Source organism: Hydractinia symbiolongicarpus, chromosome 2 (genome assembly GCF_029227915.1).
Source record: "Hydractinia symbiolongicarpus strain clone_291-10 chromosome 2, HSymV2.1, whole genome shotgun sequence".
Taxonomy (NCBI): domain Eukaryota; kingdom Metazoa; phylum Cnidaria; class Hydrozoa; order Anthoathecata; family Hydractiniidae; genus Hydractinia; species Hydractinia symbiolongicarpus.
Genome location: NC_079876.1, coordinates 15,492,174 through 15,510,958, shown reverse-complemented (window position 1 = coordinate 15,510,958; position 18,785 = coordinate 15,492,174). Strand labels below are relative to the sequence as shown.

The following is an 18,785-nucleotide window of genomic DNA, read 5'->3' as shown; positions in this document are numbered from 1 at the left end:
AATTTAGCGTTTTTATTACTTATGTTATTGTTATTTATATTCCATATTATTGTTAAGTCTTGACCCTGGCTTCAAACTCTGTTTACTTCTTAAACCAAAAATCAAATATTGTATTTCTGTTTTATTACCTCTAGTTTGATTATTTAGAGCCCACTGAACCACGAAATATCAGTGTTCAAAAGAAATCACCCACTACAATTTATTTAAATTGGGAAGAACCTTATCAAATAAATGGAATTATAAAAGTTTATAATGTGAGAAATGCTTACTTTTTATGTGTTGTACTGGAACCACTTTCATTCTGTTTAATGTTTCATTTTAAAATTTAGATTACACTCATTGGTCAAAAGACTTACTACAAAAAATTTGCTCATGATGTCTCAGGCCACACCAATGCTACGTTTTTAACAGTGAAAGATTTATATCCAGGAACAAATTATACAATTCGTATACATGCCACCACTGGTGGTGGAGCAGGCCCATTGTCCAAAGAACAAAAGTTTGAGACTGAATATGATAGTAAGTGACTTTCACTATGCATGGATGTTTCATTTATCTAGTTGTTGTGAGAATTCAGTTATTTACAGTTAAGCTTTCTAATTAACACAATACATACTAGTTACTATATATGTATGTGGAATGATTAAGTCGGACAAAAGTCCTTAATACGTGTTTTTGACAAGTGGGTTAGATATTTTTTTAAATTTTATAAATGAATAAAATATTTACAAAACTGCAAGTTTAAAGCGGTATGCGATAATCAGTCACGAATGAAATGAACAGAAAAGGTCCAGATTGTCACCTCAAAAAACAAGTTGTTATTAAGTGCCATCATGTCAATAAAAATTTTATCAAAAGTCATAAAGCAGTACCGCCAGATCACTAATGAAATTAGCTTATTTTAATTACTTTTTGGTTAACAAATTTATTTTGTTAATGTATACAGTATACTCCAGTTAACTCAAACCTCCAACGGAACGGGAAAATTAAGCGAAGCTCCCCTTAAGTCGAACTTTGGGAAAAATAAGATAATAGTTCGAGTTAAGGCGATTTTTCTTTTTTTTTAAAAAAATTACTAAAGTATCACATTTTGTCAAAGATTACTGATTTTGATAATAATCTTGAATATCCATTTGTTTCAATGTGGAGGTTAACTCATTCTGTACAATTGTGTCAATTTTATGAATACATTGGTGTATGCACTCTCCATTTTCACTGAACAGCATGTACTCGCGCAAGGCCTCCAGTACTCGGCGAACACCATCAGATTTGGGACAACTTGGTTGAATATGTGAAGTATGATTATCGCTTTCTTCCGTTGCATGATCATCTTGATCTAGGATGTCTAATAAAATTTCGTCATCGGTCATAACTGGCTCCGTGTTTATGACAGAGTCATCAGCAGATACAATGTCAGCAGTGATTCCTTCGGGAAAAAACTCAGGCACGTGAACAGGTAACTTAAAGGATCATCAGTCTCTGACAAAGATTCGGCTTGCTTTTCTTTTTAAATAACCGTTTCTTTTTTAACTTACATCGCATTGCATCCAGTATAGAAAATTCAGGAAGTGGTTTGTTCTTCTCTATGGCATCAATTAATTGTCGGACAGACAATGACTTTTAGTAAGCTTTTAGAGATCGTATGACGTCCTGACCCATTGGCTGAAGCTTTGCGTTAGGTGGCAGGAAAATTAAATCGACAGATACAAGGTCATTAATTGATGGATGGGCCGGACAATTATCAACCACTAGACCAATTTTTTTCCTTCTGCAGTGGTACGTCGATCTATTTCACAGAAACATTCTTCAAACAATATGCTGTCCATCCAGCTTTTGTTTTGACTGCGATAGCGACATGGTAAATGCTGGATATTCTTAAAACATCGTGGGAATTTTGAGTTTCAAATGACAAACATTGGCAACTTTTCCCCCGCTGCATTAGCCGCTGCTAATCCTGTAAGTTGAAACTTGCTATGCTTACCATCAAAGCATCTTTCATCCTTGAGGTGTAGAGATTTATCTGTTTGAGCACGATAAAACAAACCAAACTCGTCTGCATTGTAGATCTGGTTGAGTTCATACTTAGCTAGAATGGTTGGCAACGTAGTTTTTGCCCAAGACGGAGTCATTTTATCAGTACACGCGTTTCCTTCACCAAAGACCTAGACGAACTGTTGGAAGTGTCTATGGAACCAGGTAATCATGTTGACAAGTTTGCTGTAGCTATTATAAAGGACAAAAATGTTATGGGGCATCTAAAAAAAGGCAAAACGGAAGATTTGCAAAGAACGTGTTTTATTTCTTGCGTAGTGACCTATATTCAAATTGTCATGTAAAGATCATTGGGAAAAGATGTAATCTTGGCGATGGGGAAGGTTTGCAAGTTCTCTGCACACTACATATATCCGGACAAGTGAAGTTTATATCTATTTTAAAAAATGAATTAATTAGAATTAATAAAGAAATTTTTATCAAACAAATTGTTTTTACTCTTTCCTTTAAAGTTCGAGTTATCTGAAGGAATTGTCCGAAGGGGGAATCGAAAGTGGTTTCAGATAGCGAATGTTCGGGTTATCCGAGGTTCGAGTTAACGAGTGATTTTTATGAGATTGTAATAGGGAATATTTAAGGGACCGGGCAAAATAGCTCGAGATAATAAAAGTTCGAGTTGTTCGTTGTTCAAGTTACCGGGAGTCTACTGTATATTATTCACAACTGATAATTCCGTAATAAATTTGTGAAACTTTGGAAATATTTTACCCATGTATATAATTTAAAATATATATTAGTTAATACTAGCTGAATACCCGTGGGGGAATCCACTGAATCTCTCATTAAACCGATGTAAGGGATACCAAACGAAAACATACAACACAGTAATATGAATTTTTAAAAGTCACAATTTGTATTATTCTAGTTTATAACCACTAGAACAAAACGTCCAAAAAAATAAATATGTGCAGCAATAAAAAAAAAAAATAAAAGAGAAAAAAACCCTGGGATTGAAGTTGCTCACAATCTGCATTATATTTGTACCCGCTGAAACAGAACAATGTCCAGCAACAAATAAAAATGCAAAAAGTTTAACAAAATCGAAGGTGGCTAACAAATCTGTTAAAACTATATACTTGCTTTGCCATACCCGAAACATAAAAGGGAAAATGGTATACCAGACATTAGAAAAAATCGATAAGTCACACAAATAAGGTTATTGCAAAGTTTCCACAACGTACAGATTCTAATGCATCATACCAAATTAGCTATTTAGTCTATTGCATATAGCAACCTTCCCAATGCGCAAACGTGCAGTGCATGATAACAATGCAGTGTTTTCGAATTGAAGAATCGAATATTATTTTACACGGTAACGTAACAAATGTAAACATTGATTTAACTTTGTTTACATTAAGGTTTATTATAACGACATCAACCACTTCGCAGCGTTAAAAACAGTAACAACGAAAAAATACTTTCTACATTTTATATAAACTCTTCTCTATTATATACACGCTGTATTTTATAAGAATAGCGTTTTTTTTTCCCCGTTTCGGCCTTCATGTTCTTAGCTTTCCCTGGTGTACTTGCCCATTGTTTTGGAGAGAAAAAGGTTCAGTCATACAAATTTTTATATTAAAAGAAACAACCAAGCTTAGACATATTCTTAGGATATTCTGACCCATTGTTTAGAGTATATTCTTACAAAAAATGTTAAATATGTTCAGGCTAAAGACAAAACATATTTAACTTCATATTAAAGGGAAAGTTTAGCTGGAAGCGTGTAAACGACTTAAAAACGTCGCTTTACATTATAGATTCTTATAAAAATTGTGTCAAAAGAAAACGCATTTACGCTCAAGACTCAACAAGGAACTAAAAATTTAAAGGAAAAGCTGAGCTCTGAAAGTCAAAACGGTTAAAAAAAAACGTTACACACCTAAACTTATCTCTTTACCAGATAAACTAAACAACACACCTGCCTTTCTTTGGCTTTCTCAGTTAGCTAGCGTCTCTGGATAAAAGACCAATCAGTTTTTTACTTCGATTATTAAACTTCGCTTCATCCCAAAGAAAACAAATTGAAAATGTATAGCTAGCTACAATTGTCTGATACATTTCCAATCAGTTCTCTTTTTGACGTTATATTATCGTACGTCTTTCTTCTTTATAACAAATATTTCTGGCAACAACATAAACTTTTTTTATTCTCGCTCGACATCAACAGTCGCTCTACAATGACAACAGTTTTGTTTACTTCTGTTTTGTTTACTTCTTAGATTCGAATTATCATTCGAATTTGATAGTTTTTTTAAAAGAAAGCAACTTCGGTCCCAGAACACAAAAAAGATAGAAGAAACAAATAAGCTTTAATCTAACCTCGTGATGAGTAAACCTTGTTTGAAATAACTTTTTTCAGGATTACTTTGAAAAAGAGACAACTTTCTTCGCTTCGGTTTTCATTTTTCAGTTAATAAACTTTGTTTCCGTGAGATACGGCGCGCACATGGTAAACCGGGGGTAAAATTTAATTATTCTATCTTAAACGACCAGCGGGCTTTTACAACAAAAAAACAAATAAAACCATTTGAAATTAAAATAAAAATTAATTTTAATGAGTAAGGAAAAAGAGTTTTATTTTAAAAAAAAAATAAGAAAAGAGAATTAAATATTTATATAGTAACCCCCTGATTTGCGTTTTCTTTAACTTGGTAAATTTTAGCGTAACGCCACGTCGTAAGAAAGTGACCTGTGATTTGTGTGACGTGGCCTCACCGTGCGCACACACACACAAGGCGTATTAATATATAGATATATCACATTTTTAATGTGATTTTCACTTTTAACAGGACCATATTCTCCAAGCGTGTCTTTGTTTAAAGATCCAATGATAAAGGAGGTGCTTTCTTTGAGTTCGGTGCAACCATATACAGGTCCTATCAGGTAAGACTCATGTTAAAGTAAGTGGCTTTAGTATGCGTGTATTTGCAATGTCTCTAGTTGGCTGAATAAATAATAAATTGGTTTGATTAGCAGCCTTGTAATTTTGTGCATTCTTTCAGTGAACAAACCTTTGGGAATTGGCTTTTACATAGTTAATTATTTTTCGCATATTTAACTTTTGCGGATGGAAAATTTTTCAAGTTGGTTCTCTTGGCTAATTTGGTGAGCATTAATTATGTTTTACAAATTACCTAAATTCAACCTTAAATATTTCAAGAATTAAACCTCGAAATGAATTATTTTATTGTCAAAGAATAAAATTGAAACTACAATAGCCCATTTTTAGCTTAAGTTTTTTTAGCGAATTTCAACTTTCACGAATTTTAAGAATAATAATAAAGCGCGTATTTTTAGTTCATATGAATTTGCTGTTTCAAGATCGGAATGCATTTTAACTAAAGAAAATTTCACATTGAATCCTGAAGAAGTTGCGCATAACGTTAATGTGACCATTTTTAAAGGAATAGAAAATTCTACTATCCATGATAAAACTGTACACATCCCTTTGATTGGAAATTTCATTTTTTGTTTCCGTGCTGTAGTTACATCAAAGGTAAGGTTTTCATTGTGTTAACATTGACAATGTTTTTGAAAATCGCTTTCCAATCTTTTTATAACGCAAAATCCGTCATGGGAAAATTAAATTAGCATATAATACAATTTCCAGCTAATCAAATTGCATTTAATTACATAAATTGTTCTAGCATAAAAAAATATAAACAAAATTATTATATAATACAAAATATAGTTTTCAGGAGTGTTTTCTAAGCGCTCTTAAGTTTTTTGCTTCCATTTAAGCTACTAAGGTATGTAAACATAGGACTGATATTACGCCACATGCTAAGCACTAAAAGTAATATATTGTATAATCAGTTTTTGACGCTACTCTACTGTACTAATAGTAAACAATCTGCTACCAGATCTGTTGTGAACACTGTGTTTTTTATTATTATTTAGAATGGTACTAGGCTACGTGGTAATTTTTCAAGCAAAATGATAGGTGATTTGCTTGCTACTCTGTGTTTTTACATTTTGGTTAATTATTTTAAAGCAGTAAACATAAAACCAGCTTTGTTAGCATGTACAACAACGTTATTTGTATTTGATTTAATTTTAGACAGGGTTATTTTTCACCATTTGCTTAGCACCGTAGAAGTCCGCCTTGATTTACTTATTTCGGTTTTAGTGGGACTTGTTAATATTGTTAGTATATAAAGTGATTTACTTTGGATAAGAATCTATTAAAATATCTATTGCATAATTAAGCATGATGTTTAAAAAATTTTAGAACGCAGAGATCTTTTAAAAATTGAGAAAAATAATACAGAGAAGACAGATACGTCAATAACAATTCAATTATCAAAAGGTCCAAGTAATGTTAAGTATGTCTTTTTGTACCTTTTTCATTGGGTGGCATTCTTTTTTTCTTGTGAGGTAAATATCCTTTACCTTTCTGAACTACATTTATTCGTTTCAGTCATTCATTGAATTTTCCCAGTTTGTTTGACGTAAGCTGAAGGCGTTTTTTTATGCACAACATTCATGCAATGTCCAAGAACCTGAAAAAGGTTGAGATTCTAGTTAGTTAAAAAACTAATTTTTAACAAAAAGAAAAACTTAAGTAATCTCTTTTTCGCCAGATATATATTAAAAAAACAAAACTTTTCATGTACAATTTTAAATCGACGATGTACTTTACACAAGAAGCTTTGTTTTCTAAAATAAGTGAATTTATTATTAAAAATTTGAATACTTTTATATTCTGATATTTTTTGATGTTGCTCAATGGAGCATTTTTGAATAACATCCTCTGGTCAAAATCATTAAATAAATTGCCTAAGAAAAGTCTGAACATTCTATTTTGTGGAAGAGTGGACTGTCTAGACCTTTAATGCAATGTATTTTTTATATATCTTTAAAATCGTTTAGGTACTATCAAATAATTGTCGCTGCAGGTAGCATAACCTCACTTGATCCAACTAACTTAGAACCATATAGCGAAAACAATAAAAAACTTTATATCGCTGCTGAGTTTCCTGCTGAGAAGTTTAGTGATTATTCCAAGTTCAAAGTAGGAGATGGAAAAATATACAATCAGCAATCTTTTAGAGTGAAGAGAGATTCGACATACAGTTTCACATCATTCGTAAATGTAGAATTGACACGTGGTACTGAGTACTCAATATTGCAAAGGGCATATTATGAGGTATATATAAATGACTTGTATTTTGCATAGGCTTTGAATTTTTGAGCTGTTCGAAAGGTTAATTGTTTAAAAGTAGTACTTTACTTAAAATTAAATGGGAATTAAACTATTTATACATCTTTTCTTAAACCTGAGAGATTTTAGCATCACAGAATGTGCATGATCAGTTTTATTCAAACTTCACGGTTTCTTAGGGTGAAAGATTCTATTCTACACCTTGGCTATCATCTGTTAAAACTAACGGTATGTTGCCTATTAATTTTCTTGTATTTTATATCCGTAAATTGTTTTACATAAATTATAGTAAGGTATTTTTTAAAAGATTTGATTGAAACAAAATAGGTTTCATTCGAGCAACTAGGCTTTTTAATTACTAAAACGATGTGCAGATATAGTCAAACATCTTAAATTGCAGGGTCCTAAATTTTTATAGAGAATTTACAAGAAAAATAAGTCATTTATATTTGTACAGGTAAATCACCGAAAGGTTCTCCAACTGGTGGCGATTCCTCCAACACAACAACAATTGCTGTTGTAAGTGTAGTAGTTGTGTGCATCATTGTGATCATATTGGCTGCACTTTTTATTATCCGGTAAGTGGTTGAAATAGTAAATTTATAACTATTTGCAAATTCAGGGCGTGTAAATTCACTTGTTTTTATATGGGTGTGTTTTATATATTTCATGATCTAAAAATTACTGCGCTTTCACTTTATGGAATTACCTGTATAATTGAAAATAAATTATAGTTTGCCTATAGTTTTACTAAGCGAATGATGGATTATTGTGCTATTAATGATTAACAGATTTACATAGTCTTATGGTGGGTGTTCTCCTAAGTTTCCATATTCTAGAAGTTATTTCCACAAAAATAGTGTTGTTTAAATTTAATTAATTATTGGACATTATTTTTACTAGAATTAGACGTCACAACAATGTTCGAGGAAAAAGGGAACATCAAGATTTGTCAATTCTTAGTGACAGCGAAAGATCAACTGGAATGGTAGAAATGGGTGAAGTCAACCCTAGTGCAGATATGGATGAAAAGGCTTGTAAGTAATTGTTTTAGCTGGTAACTATAGTATGCAAATGTACAATTATACGACGATATCCACTTCAAAAGTATTTTAAGAATCAAATTCTTTTAAAAAGCAAATTTAGAAAATAAATAAATAGATTTTGTAAAACCGATTGTTGCATTGTTTACGTATCGAAATGAAATTCACTCAAAGCAATATAATAAGTAGTAGTTGTATCGCGGTGTATAATAAGTTCAATCAAATTAAACACAAAATTCTTCAACGCGCTGTAGATATAACCTCACTAAACTAAAGATACCGAGTTAAACTTAAAATCTGTACGGAACGAAAGAATAATTGAACTGTGAATATTTATGATTGATTGTTAGTTTTTGTTTCGTAGAAATAATTTTATGTTTTTTATGAGGTAAATTATTGAACAAATTTACTGACAAGTTCTCGTTTTTTAAGAAACCAATAAGGAAAAAATATCAGCTCATATACTTCGTGTAGATTAGCCAATCACAGTGCGAGAAAAACTCTAACCATATGATAAGACGCATAAAAATCATTAAGGAACATGAAATCGTAGTAGAAACCGTTGTATTGTTGGAGTTGGCATAAAATTTGTGTTTTAAAATCTTATGATATTTTATTTCAGCTGATACTATTCTTGACAGAAAACCTCCTACATCAGTTGAATTAGATGCACGTTATCCACCAGTTAACGTTGTTGATTTTCCTATATACTGGGAGAGATTAAAAAAGGACAGCCATGACGCCCTTACGCAAGAATATAAGGTGAGCATAAATTGACTTTTTCTTAAGCGATAGAATGTTATTATCTATAATAAGAAAACCTCTGTTGTCCCTTGGTAATAAAAACGCGCAAAGTGATTCTATTGAACGCCTAAATTAAGCATTTAGATGTCAACTATTGGCTGATTTTTTCTGTTTTAAAAAAACGATCAAGTAAAAATAACAAAATCAACCTTTTTTCCTTTTTTATCTGATAATGTTGTAATATATATATAATGTATGTAATATATTGTAATAAGCAATAGCTTCTCTTTCTAATAGGATCTGTATCTAAAATTATACCGTTCACTATGGCTATCTAGAACATTCTATCGCTCCCTATTTCTACTTTTTTTATAGCTCTTTAACGCTTTTTGTCGCTTCTGAAGTTTAAGAGAACATAGTACCTTAAGTTATTTGACATGCAGTTGCCACTATCCACTTAACTTATACTCCAAAAAAATGATTGCGATAAATTAAATGCTTTTGTGTGATCAGGATTTGAATTCTGGGCAGCAATACAGATGGACGATAGCAAACAAGTCGGAACTAAAACCAAAGAACAGATATGCTAACATTGTTGCATGTACGTATACGCTTTTATTTCTTAAATGAACGTAAAACTGTTTCTGTTGGCACTTATTAATAATAGTTAATATGTATGGAAAATAAATATAAATTGTCCATTCCATTTGCGTTTGTGGTAAAACAACTTAAGTTTTCATTTAGACGACCATTCTAGAGTGCGTTTAAAGAAACCGTTAGCCGATGGTAGCGATTATATCAATGCATCGCATATCCATGTAGGTTTGCACTTCTTAAGGTTCTTCATAATGTTATCTGTGATATCATCATCGCTATCACGGTATTTAATATTGCATTTGCAATTTTACGCTGAGATGATACAATTGGAATAATTATTCTAAGTGTTTAAGATTGATAGTGAGGTATTTGAAATAGGAAAAATAATCCCTTTTTGTGGTAAATATATTTTTGCGTTTATTAGAATTTCATCTTTCTAGGGTTACTCTACACCAAATATGTATATAGCTTCTCAAGGTATGATTTTTTTTTGCCTAGAAGACGTTTAAGAAAAAAACGAATCGTGTAGCCATAAGTTATCAAAAAAGTTGTCAATGCTGATCTTTTAGTTTGCTATTTAAAATATGACGTTGATTTGTTTGGATTGATATATTTTATACTTTCTAATGTCACTAAATATTGACCAATTCCCAATGACTGTAAACCCCAATCTCCAAAACCACGTTTTCACTTTGAAAAAAAAAAGATTAAATCGATCGAATCAGTCAACGTCTATTGACAAAAAGTAGGATTGACTCCTACTTTTGCATGAATTGATCTTGATTTGCCAAATTGAAGTCTTACCTTAACATTTATTGTATTCGACCCAAGAAACATTTTCTTTGACAATAACAAAACATGCACAAAGTAAACACTACGTCATATTTACATAACAGGACCTAATAAAGCCTCGATCGTTGATTTCTGGCAAATGGTGTGGGAACAAGACGTACCTGTTATTGTTATGGCTACAAATTTGGTGGAAAGATCAAAGGTATTGAAATGAATATTTAGGTTGATAAATTTTTGGTGAGTTCTTTTTATCTGTAAAATCAGATTAAAAAAAGATTGGTTAATCTTTAATTTTAATTGTGTGGTTATACATCGAAACTTTGCTTTCTGTGCTTCTATATCCGGTGATAAAATTAAAACGCTTTTGAAGAATAGACTTCTTGAGAAAACTCTGTGTAAACAAAATGATACATTTTAACTTCGTCTTATTTATCTAATCATTTTTTAAATATCAAGGTATCACGTTACAAAGGTTAAAACACTAATATGATTATTTCAGGTTTTAAAATGACGCCTTTTATAAAATGCAAATAACTCCTGGAGACGGCAATTACTAACATTTTCAGTCCTTAGGAAAATGTTAAATATAGAGCAAGTGTTAGATTCTTCAATTTTCTATGCAGTTTAGTTTTATCCTTCAATAGATAAATTTTACATGTAATGTCGTTCTCCTGGGTATAAAATTGTTTCTTAATTTTATTTGGTAATTAATATTTAGAGAAAATGTGAGCAGTATTGGCCAACATCTGGGACACAGCAATATGGTGATATTCAAGTGACGCTTACTTTTACTGATTCCTTCACAGATGTTGTAGTAAGATCTTTCTCGTTAAAAAAGGTAAGTTTTTAATATCTTATTTAATGAAGGGAACAAATCGGTTAATTGTAAAACAACATTTTCTTCGGGAAATTATTATTTATCAATTAAAATTTTCGGGAAATTATTATTTATCAATTAAAATTTTCGGGAAATTATTATTTATCAATTAAAATTTTCGGGAAATTATTATTTATCAATTAAAATTTTCGGGAAATTATTATTTATCAATTAAAATTTTCGGGAAATTATTATTTATCAATTAAAATTTTCGGGAAATTATTATTTATCAATTAAAATTTTCGGGAAATTATTACTTAGTAAAAATTCGAGGGAATGAAGGTAAAATAGTTTAATGTCTAAAGAGAAATTAACTCGTTTTGATGTTATTCTGAGCAGTTTATCAGATGACAATAAATTCCGACGTTGGAATAGACTTGGCAATTGAAGTTATTGTACAAGTGGAATTATAAATAAATAACGTAAAATGCATATTTTAAAAAAAACACTAACAGTGCGTTTTGACAGCGTTATTTATGCCGATTATGTAGTTTTCTACGATTTTTTTGTTGATATTTTGTATAAAAGAAACTCATTTGAACATCCCTTCAAGTAAATAAGACTATTTGTAACTCATTACTAACCAACCTTAGAAACAGACCTTGCGAATTGTTTGTTTTTTCATTTTGAAGAAATTTATAAACAACATTACAAAGCTAAACTTCTTTTTAAAAAACAAATGAGCACCAAGGGTTTATCTATTAAGACTACGTGTCTCTATAATGTCCAGATCTTAAATATTATCTAGATTTCATTGCAAAAATTGTCTTGCCCTAGCACGCTGCAAAAATCTTTTGAGATAATGTTTTTTCCTAGATTACACTTTCTCTTGTGTAATTGAGAAAAAATAGGTCTCAAAAATGTTAATTTCCGAAATTATTTATCTGACATCATTTTAATTTTTTTAATCTAACATTTTTGCTATAGGCTGGTTCCAAAGAAATACGCGATGTGCAACAGTATCATTACATGAGTTGGCCTGATCATGGTGTTCCTGAATTCCCATCCAATATAATCAATTTGCGACATAAAATTCGGAAAGAGTACCCTATTGAGCAAATGACCAAACCTATTCTGGTGCATTGCAGGTGAATTGAATATTCGACATAGGTTGCCAATCTTTTATGTTTCATTTATGGGTCGTGGAATACTTCCATCAGGCCCAAAACTAACATATTGACTTGGTAAAATGGGTTTCCTGTACATGAAAAAAAACGATAACATATTTAATTATTTCAAATTGATTATGTACTCATTTTCTTTTTAGTGCTGGTGTTGGCAGAACTGGTACATTTATATGCATTGATTCCATGTTACATCTTTCTAAACAGACTAACAAGGTTGACGTGTTCAACTTTGTCAACTTTCTGCGCACAAGAAGGATTCATATGGTGCAGACTGAAGTGAGTTATATTTTGACTTTTGATGATTTTTGGGGAGGGGGGGGCAAACGATATAATATTTTATGTCACTAGTGACCCGAAATTGCAACTCTAATTTTTGTTTGCTCGTTTTAGTTTAACCTTAGACTTAAAAAGATTTTTTTTGTGTTATGAATGTTGTGAAAACCAAATCAGTAACTTATTTATTTACTAAAGAATGAAATAAGTTCTTTAGAGAAAACCAACACAAATAAATTGTTGATATGTTTAGGACCAGTACATGTTTATTTATCATGCACTATATGAAGCGTTCATATCTGGCATTACTGAGATCAATGCTTCGGATATTAAAATTAAATACAGAAACCTGCTACGTCCTAATCAAGAGAACACAAATAAATCAGGTTTTCAGCTGCAGTACCAGGTATGCATTTTATGTTATCCCACTTCTGTAGTATTTTGTGTAACTTTCAGGCTTCCGCTATTCGTTACTTTTATTATACTTGTATTTTTCCATATATTTGTTAATTGTAGAGACTTGAGATATTGACAGCTCCTCTAGCTGATGAAGATTCAATGTCTGGAAAACGCGACGTAAACAGGGCGAAAAACAGACATTCGTTTATCTTACCACGTAAGATGAATTTGCTATCCTATTTGGCTTATAAGCCCTTTTTAATATGTGGAATTAATTTTTGCATGACAGTTTGGAAACTAGCATCCTTGTTAGGTTTTTGTATTTGGGAATCCGTCTTTGTATTTTGTGTCGTGGTTTATTTGAAAAAGCATGGCTAATAAAAATATAACTGTTTATTGCAACTTTGAATTTTTATTTTGAAAGAGCACAGGACGGAAAACTGTGAATTGTGGTACTTTTTTTGTTATCAAAATTAATACTGGAGCGGCGAAGTCCAGCTTTTGTGTATTGTTGTCATCATGCGGAGTTACCTTATTCTGCTTAGTAACGTGTAAAACAGATATTACCGTTTTTTTTATCATTTCCACACAGGTGACGATTACAGGGTAATGTTGACACACACATCTTATTACGAGGAAGGTGCCGAATATATAAATGCAGTTTATGTAGATGTAAGTATATTCTTTTTTTACATGCTAATTTTTTTACTCATTAGTAACAGAAAAAAAATCAGGATTTTAATAAATGATCGGTGATCAAGAAATAGTTTCTGAAATGTCCCAATGTAATCAGACAGATCATTTCTTATTAATTTGAACTTGATTCGTTAATCATTATTTTATCCAACACACCCATCAAAGTGTAATGAAAAAAATTCTAAATTTAAGATATTAAAAGCTTTTTATGTTGCTTTTTTTGGAATAATCAGGAATGTTAGAGTAATCAGGGCTGTAGTCAATAAGTGGTAGTGGATCAGTGGGTGAGGAGCGCCCCTTAAAAATGTATCAAACGCGCCATTTAGATTAAAACACAGAAAAAGAAAACAATTAGTGTATTAACCTCTTTCTATTTGTGCTGCTATCATCGACGGTACTGCGTAGGGATTCTTAGTGTCTTTTAAGTTTTCATCTGAGCTACGATAAAACTGGCTTGGGTTTAATCCAATGAGCTTCCGTACTAACAACGAGCGTTCTACCACAAGGCTACCGGTCGTTTTTTTCATTTTTAAATTGATTTTGTAATTCCACAGCTTGGAGTGCATTTTAACCAATCTAGTGGGCTGGAATTTTAAAGTTTGACTACTGGTCGGTGCGCCATAAACATTTTTAAGCCTTTTTAGTCATACGATAAAAAGGTCCATAAATTTACAATCCCACCACTTCAACTGAGAAGTTAGTTATTTTTAAGTACATTTAAAACTGCATGTTATCTGTATTTTTTTACTTTTCGATTTTTTAGGGTTACAAACAGAAAGACGCCTTTATTGCAACAAATCATCCATTGCCTGAGACAATTGGTGACTTCTGGGCAATGATTTATCAAAAGAAAATCAGTGCAGTGGTCATGTTAAACAATTTCTACGAAGATGATGAGGTTAGAACGTTTTGGTATCCTTTAACGCGTGTGCATGCGATTGAACTAGTTTCGTTATCATAATAATAACAAATGCTAAAATGAGATGGTAGCTATTTGAATATTGCCGTGCAAAGAGAGAAATTGTCCTGTTTATTGAACTATTAAACTGTGTTTTGTAATTGTTTAATTAACAAAAAGTTCTTTAAATTGTTTCGTTCGTTTAGTTTTACAAAAACGGCAACACTATGACTGACTAAATATTTCCTTTTTCTCAGGGATATCCACAGTTATGGCCAGCGTGTGGTGAAACTGCGACTTACAAAAATATAACTGTGCAAATGCTGTCTGAAGAGAGTGATTATAAAGTTGCTACTTTCAAGTTTGCTTTGACGGATGACAAGGTTAGCGATAATGATGTTTATTGCGAGGTGTTCTGAATTACCTTCATGTAGTGTAGCTATTTTTTGTTTGCTCAATGCATAGCAGGTGTGTATGTGGGTTCATGAACCTTCTTTGTTAGTTCGTATTTCATACGTATGTAAAATGCAAATGACTCAAACTCATTTGTTGTTAAACAATATATTATTTCAGAACTGTTGCCAAATAACCCATGCTGGCAATAATGTAAACAAGTGATTTGAGGTAAAGTATCTACTACACCTAATAAGTCTGTTTGTTTTTCCTAGGAGGATTCCGAAGAGGTAGAGTGCATTATCTTCCAATTTTTACTTTGGCCAAACCACGAGGTTCCATCTGATGTGGCTGCAATGGTGAACTTCTTAAGTACAGTGGAGAAGCATCAATATAAATATGAAGAGAATTCGCTCGTTGTCATGTGCAGGTAATTCTTAAATAAGTTTATTTTTGAGTGTTTGACGCGATTGGTGTATTCACAAAAAAATGACAGGTGACCATTTTGCAATTTCTTGCAGCTAACACCTTAACTCTAAACTACATTTTAAAGATAATTTTGTCGTAAGTACACTGTTTAACATTGTTATATACTTTAACTGCGCAATGTGATTGATTGCAACTTACGTCACATCAGGCAATATTCTCTGGTACTGCCCGCTACCATGGGAACTGTATTTAAACTTTAAATGTAGTGACATGAAATAAAAACACGTGAAAAAAGTTAACAAATGCAAACCAGAAGTTAACAGTTGCTACTGTACTTTTAATTAATTATGTTTGTAACTACTGCATAATATCATCATAATGGTAACATAATATTTGCTAATGAATCAGGGAAAAGTTTATTACTATTTTTACCATTTTAATCTAATCTAAGCCATATTTGCCATTCTTTTGCGGGAATAATTTTTGCAAACGTATAACCTTTGTTTTAGTGATGGTGCATCTCGCACTGGTACATTCATTGCCATATCAATCTTTATGGAACAATTAAAACTTGAACAGTTAGTTGATGTTTTTCAAGCAATCAAAAAGATCAGATCAGTTCGTCCTCAGTTTGTAGGCAACGACGTAAGTGGTTTTTTATCTTAGTAGCGTTACACATTGCAGATAGAAATCTTAACGAGACGGAGATGTATCGTTTTTAAGTATAATTTTCAAAACCGGCTTTGACATAAGTGGGAAGTGAAACTTGACAAAGTTTAATTTCTTACCGCAGTAAACGGCAGTGTGAATACATGTTTAAATTCAGGGCATAAGGGGGGGTGTGGTGAATGGCTGAAGACTTTTTCGGCATACGCAGTGATCGAAAACAGAATATCACTCCGAAATGAATACCCATGACACAGACCTAAGAAACAGTCTGAGCCAAGGTGACATCACTTTAGGTCGCGTCTAAACGGCGTCTACAGTCAAAAGGCTGATATCTACTTTGTTACGCTATTAATATCTGTTTACCTTAAGAGGCCATTTTGTTTCGCTACTTTTGTTTACACCATCGATTCGGTTTTGTGGAAACAGACAACTTATTTGATATGAACTACCCTTCGAAACAATCTTTATTCAAATTGAGTGAACATGATCTTAGCTAATTACGGCTTAATCGGTAAAAGAAAAAACGAACTTTTTAGCCACAAAAATTGAACTAAATAAAAGTATAGCATTTTTTCTCAAAGCCAGATAATTTTTTTCTCTGTGAGAAGACTTGACTTTAAACCTACCACTATTTAAAAACTTATGGTACGAAAACAAACCGTTTAAATCTACTTCACATTGTCTAGTGTTGTCAGTTATCTGTTTAAACCTTTTTAAAATTATTTATTACTAACTACTATTTTAAAAATTATTTTATGACTTCAAAGAATATAAAAAAAGAAATACAATGAAGTTTTCTTTTCTTATTAGTGAGATGTTTTTCTTTTTGTCTTAGAAACAATACAAATTTTGTTATGATGTTTTGTTGGCATACATGGACTCCTTCAGTACATATTCCAACTACACAGATTAAAATACATGATAAAGAAAAAAAGAATTCCAGCTTTTTTAAACTATTCACGGAAAGTTATTATAAATTATTTTTAAAGTACATACATATATATATTTTTAATTTCATGATTTGGTTAATATTTTTATATAGATTATTATTAGGTTATTTTGACAAATTTTGTTTTTGAGCTATTTTTTACGTTGTATATTCAATTTAACACATGCACATGAGCATATACTTGATACACCACATACACTACGTGCATACTATAAAAACATTCGGAATTTTGCAACCGTTTATAAAAATGTAAAGGTGGATAAAATGTACGAAAAGTTGCACCATTGTTGAAAGTTCAACCATAAAAAGTAGTAAATCTACCACGTAAAACACGTAGTAGATTTAAGGGCGATGGTTGTTGCGAATCAGGCTGGGTTTTTTAAGTTTTTAAGATGTCACTTAATGATTTAGAATTCATCGCTATTTCCTTGTCTCTTGCTTCCACTGTTAACTAACATACGCAGCTGATTGGTTGTAAATTGATGTTGTATCTACTATGATGTTGTAAATTATCCTTTTAAAGCGAATATGAAAATGTTTTAAAGTTTTAGATGGCCAAAATTATTAATACAAGTACAACTGTTCTAAATAAAACATTCAATATAATAATCCTGAATTGGATGAAACAAACACGCCTAGAACTATTTTGGCAGATCACATTAAAAATGTGTTTTGCTTATAATCATTTCGCTTTAAAAATCTTATTGCCTTTAAATTCTGTAAAATAGTAATGTTGAATCTTCACAGTCTTGGTCAATGATTCCACTAGAACCTGGAAATGAACTTTACCTAAATTTTTACTAATTGGATTTTGCAGAACAAGTTGATTCTCTGCAGTGTATCACAAATGGGTAATATGAATTTCAAATAATCTGTTTTTATCCGCTTTAAAAGTAGAACTGAACGAAAAACATTTGGTATTGATCAACCAATCAGTCCTACTTTTGGTGACATGACTTTTTTTATTGTTATATCTTTTATCTTGTATTTGATAATAGATTAACATAAAGTACAAATTTGAATATATATGAAATTTTATAAATAAAAAGGAGTTAAGTTTGGTATATTTTTAATTTGAATTTTAGTTAACGTTTTATGAGAGATTTATTATAAGAATTTATAGTTGATTAAAAATGATTTTTATATACTATATATTGTCGAAATATTATTTTAGATTATTTTAGATTAAATATATTTTTGTCTGTTATTGAGTTTTAATTATAAACAGAATATTTATCCGCTAATTCAATTTTGCCACTTTAAAGGTTTCTGAGCGATAAAATGTTTGTAAAGTTTTACCCTAAGCGTAGGCGTAATTTAAAAATAATATTCTTTTAGTTTTTCTCAGTGTATTTAAGCACCAATGGGAAGCGGGAGTGTAGGGTATTTTCTTAACTACGGTTAATAAAACGGTCCTTAATTCTGTTTTAAACTAAGTGATAATCTGTTCTGAATATTATGCAAGAATTGGGAATAAGTTTAAAATTAGTAAATTTCAACGTATAAAATGGTTCGACTTGGTCAGCAGTCGATAACCAACTTTTTTGTGAATATGATTTTTTAGTAATAAAGCAATAAAGGAAAGTACATGAAGAAGCTTGCATAATGTTTGTAGTCAGAAATTGTCGGGGGAAGACAATTTCGTGTTTTTTTTATTTTGTACACAAGACAAGACGAGAT

The 18,785-nt window shown here is 31.3% G+C and overlaps 1 protein-coding gene across 2 annotated transcripts in view; it reads left to right on the top strand.

Annotated features, from left to right (window-relative positions):
* LOC130629639 (uncharacterized) overlaps positions 1 to 18,312 on the top strand; it is a 60,459-nt gene extending 42,147 nt beyond the window's left edge. For both annotated transcript variants that reach the window (XM_057442910.1, XM_057442911.1), the window contains 26 exons: positions 148 to 254; positions 330 to 519; positions 4,845 to 4,938; positions 5,353 to 5,551; positions 5,956 to 5,998; positions 6,287 to 6,380; positions 6,928 to 7,204; positions 7,399 to 7,447; positions 7,677 to 7,797; positions 8,123 to 8,256; positions 8,885 to 9,024; positions 9,520 to 9,607; positions 9,751 to 9,824; positions 10,044 to 10,080; positions 10,500 to 10,597; positions 11,114 to 11,233; positions 12,200 to 12,360; positions 12,540 to 12,675; positions 12,926 to 13,078; positions 13,189 to 13,288; positions 13,664 to 13,743; positions 14,531 to 14,665; positions 14,923 to 15,048; positions 15,334 to 15,488; positions 15,997 to 16,132; positions 16,992 to 18,312. In XM_057442910.1, coding sequence (XP_057298893.1) covers positions 148 to 254; positions 330 to 519; positions 4,845 to 4,938; positions 5,353 to 5,551; positions 5,956 to 5,998; positions 6,287 to 6,380; positions 6,928 to 7,204; positions 7,399 to 7,447; positions 7,677 to 7,797; positions 8,123 to 8,256; positions 8,885 to 9,024; positions 9,520 to 9,607; positions 9,751 to 9,824; positions 10,044 to 10,080; positions 10,500 to 10,597; positions 11,114 to 11,233; positions 12,200 to 12,360; positions 12,540 to 12,675; positions 12,926 to 13,078; positions 13,189 to 13,288; positions 13,664 to 13,743; positions 14,531 to 14,665; positions 14,923 to 15,048; positions 15,334 to 15,488; positions 15,997 to 16,132; positions 16,992 to 17,069 — 3,125 coding nt within the window. In that variant the 3' untranslated portion in view covers positions 17,070 to 18,312. The remainder of the gene's footprint in view (positions 1 to 147; positions 255 to 329; positions 520 to 4,844; positions 4,939 to 5,352; positions 5,552 to 5,955; positions 5,999 to 6,286; positions 6,381 to 6,927; positions 7,205 to 7,398; positions 7,448 to 7,676; positions 7,798 to 8,122; positions 8,257 to 8,884; positions 9,025 to 9,519; positions 9,608 to 9,750; positions 9,825 to 10,043; positions 10,081 to 10,499; positions 10,598 to 11,113; positions 11,234 to 12,199; positions 12,361 to 12,539; positions 12,676 to 12,925; positions 13,079 to 13,188; positions 13,289 to 13,663; positions 13,744 to 14,530; positions 14,666 to 14,922; positions 15,049 to 15,333; positions 15,489 to 15,996; positions 16,133 to 16,991) is intronic.
* Positions 18,313 to 18,785: the final 473 nt, after the last annotated feature.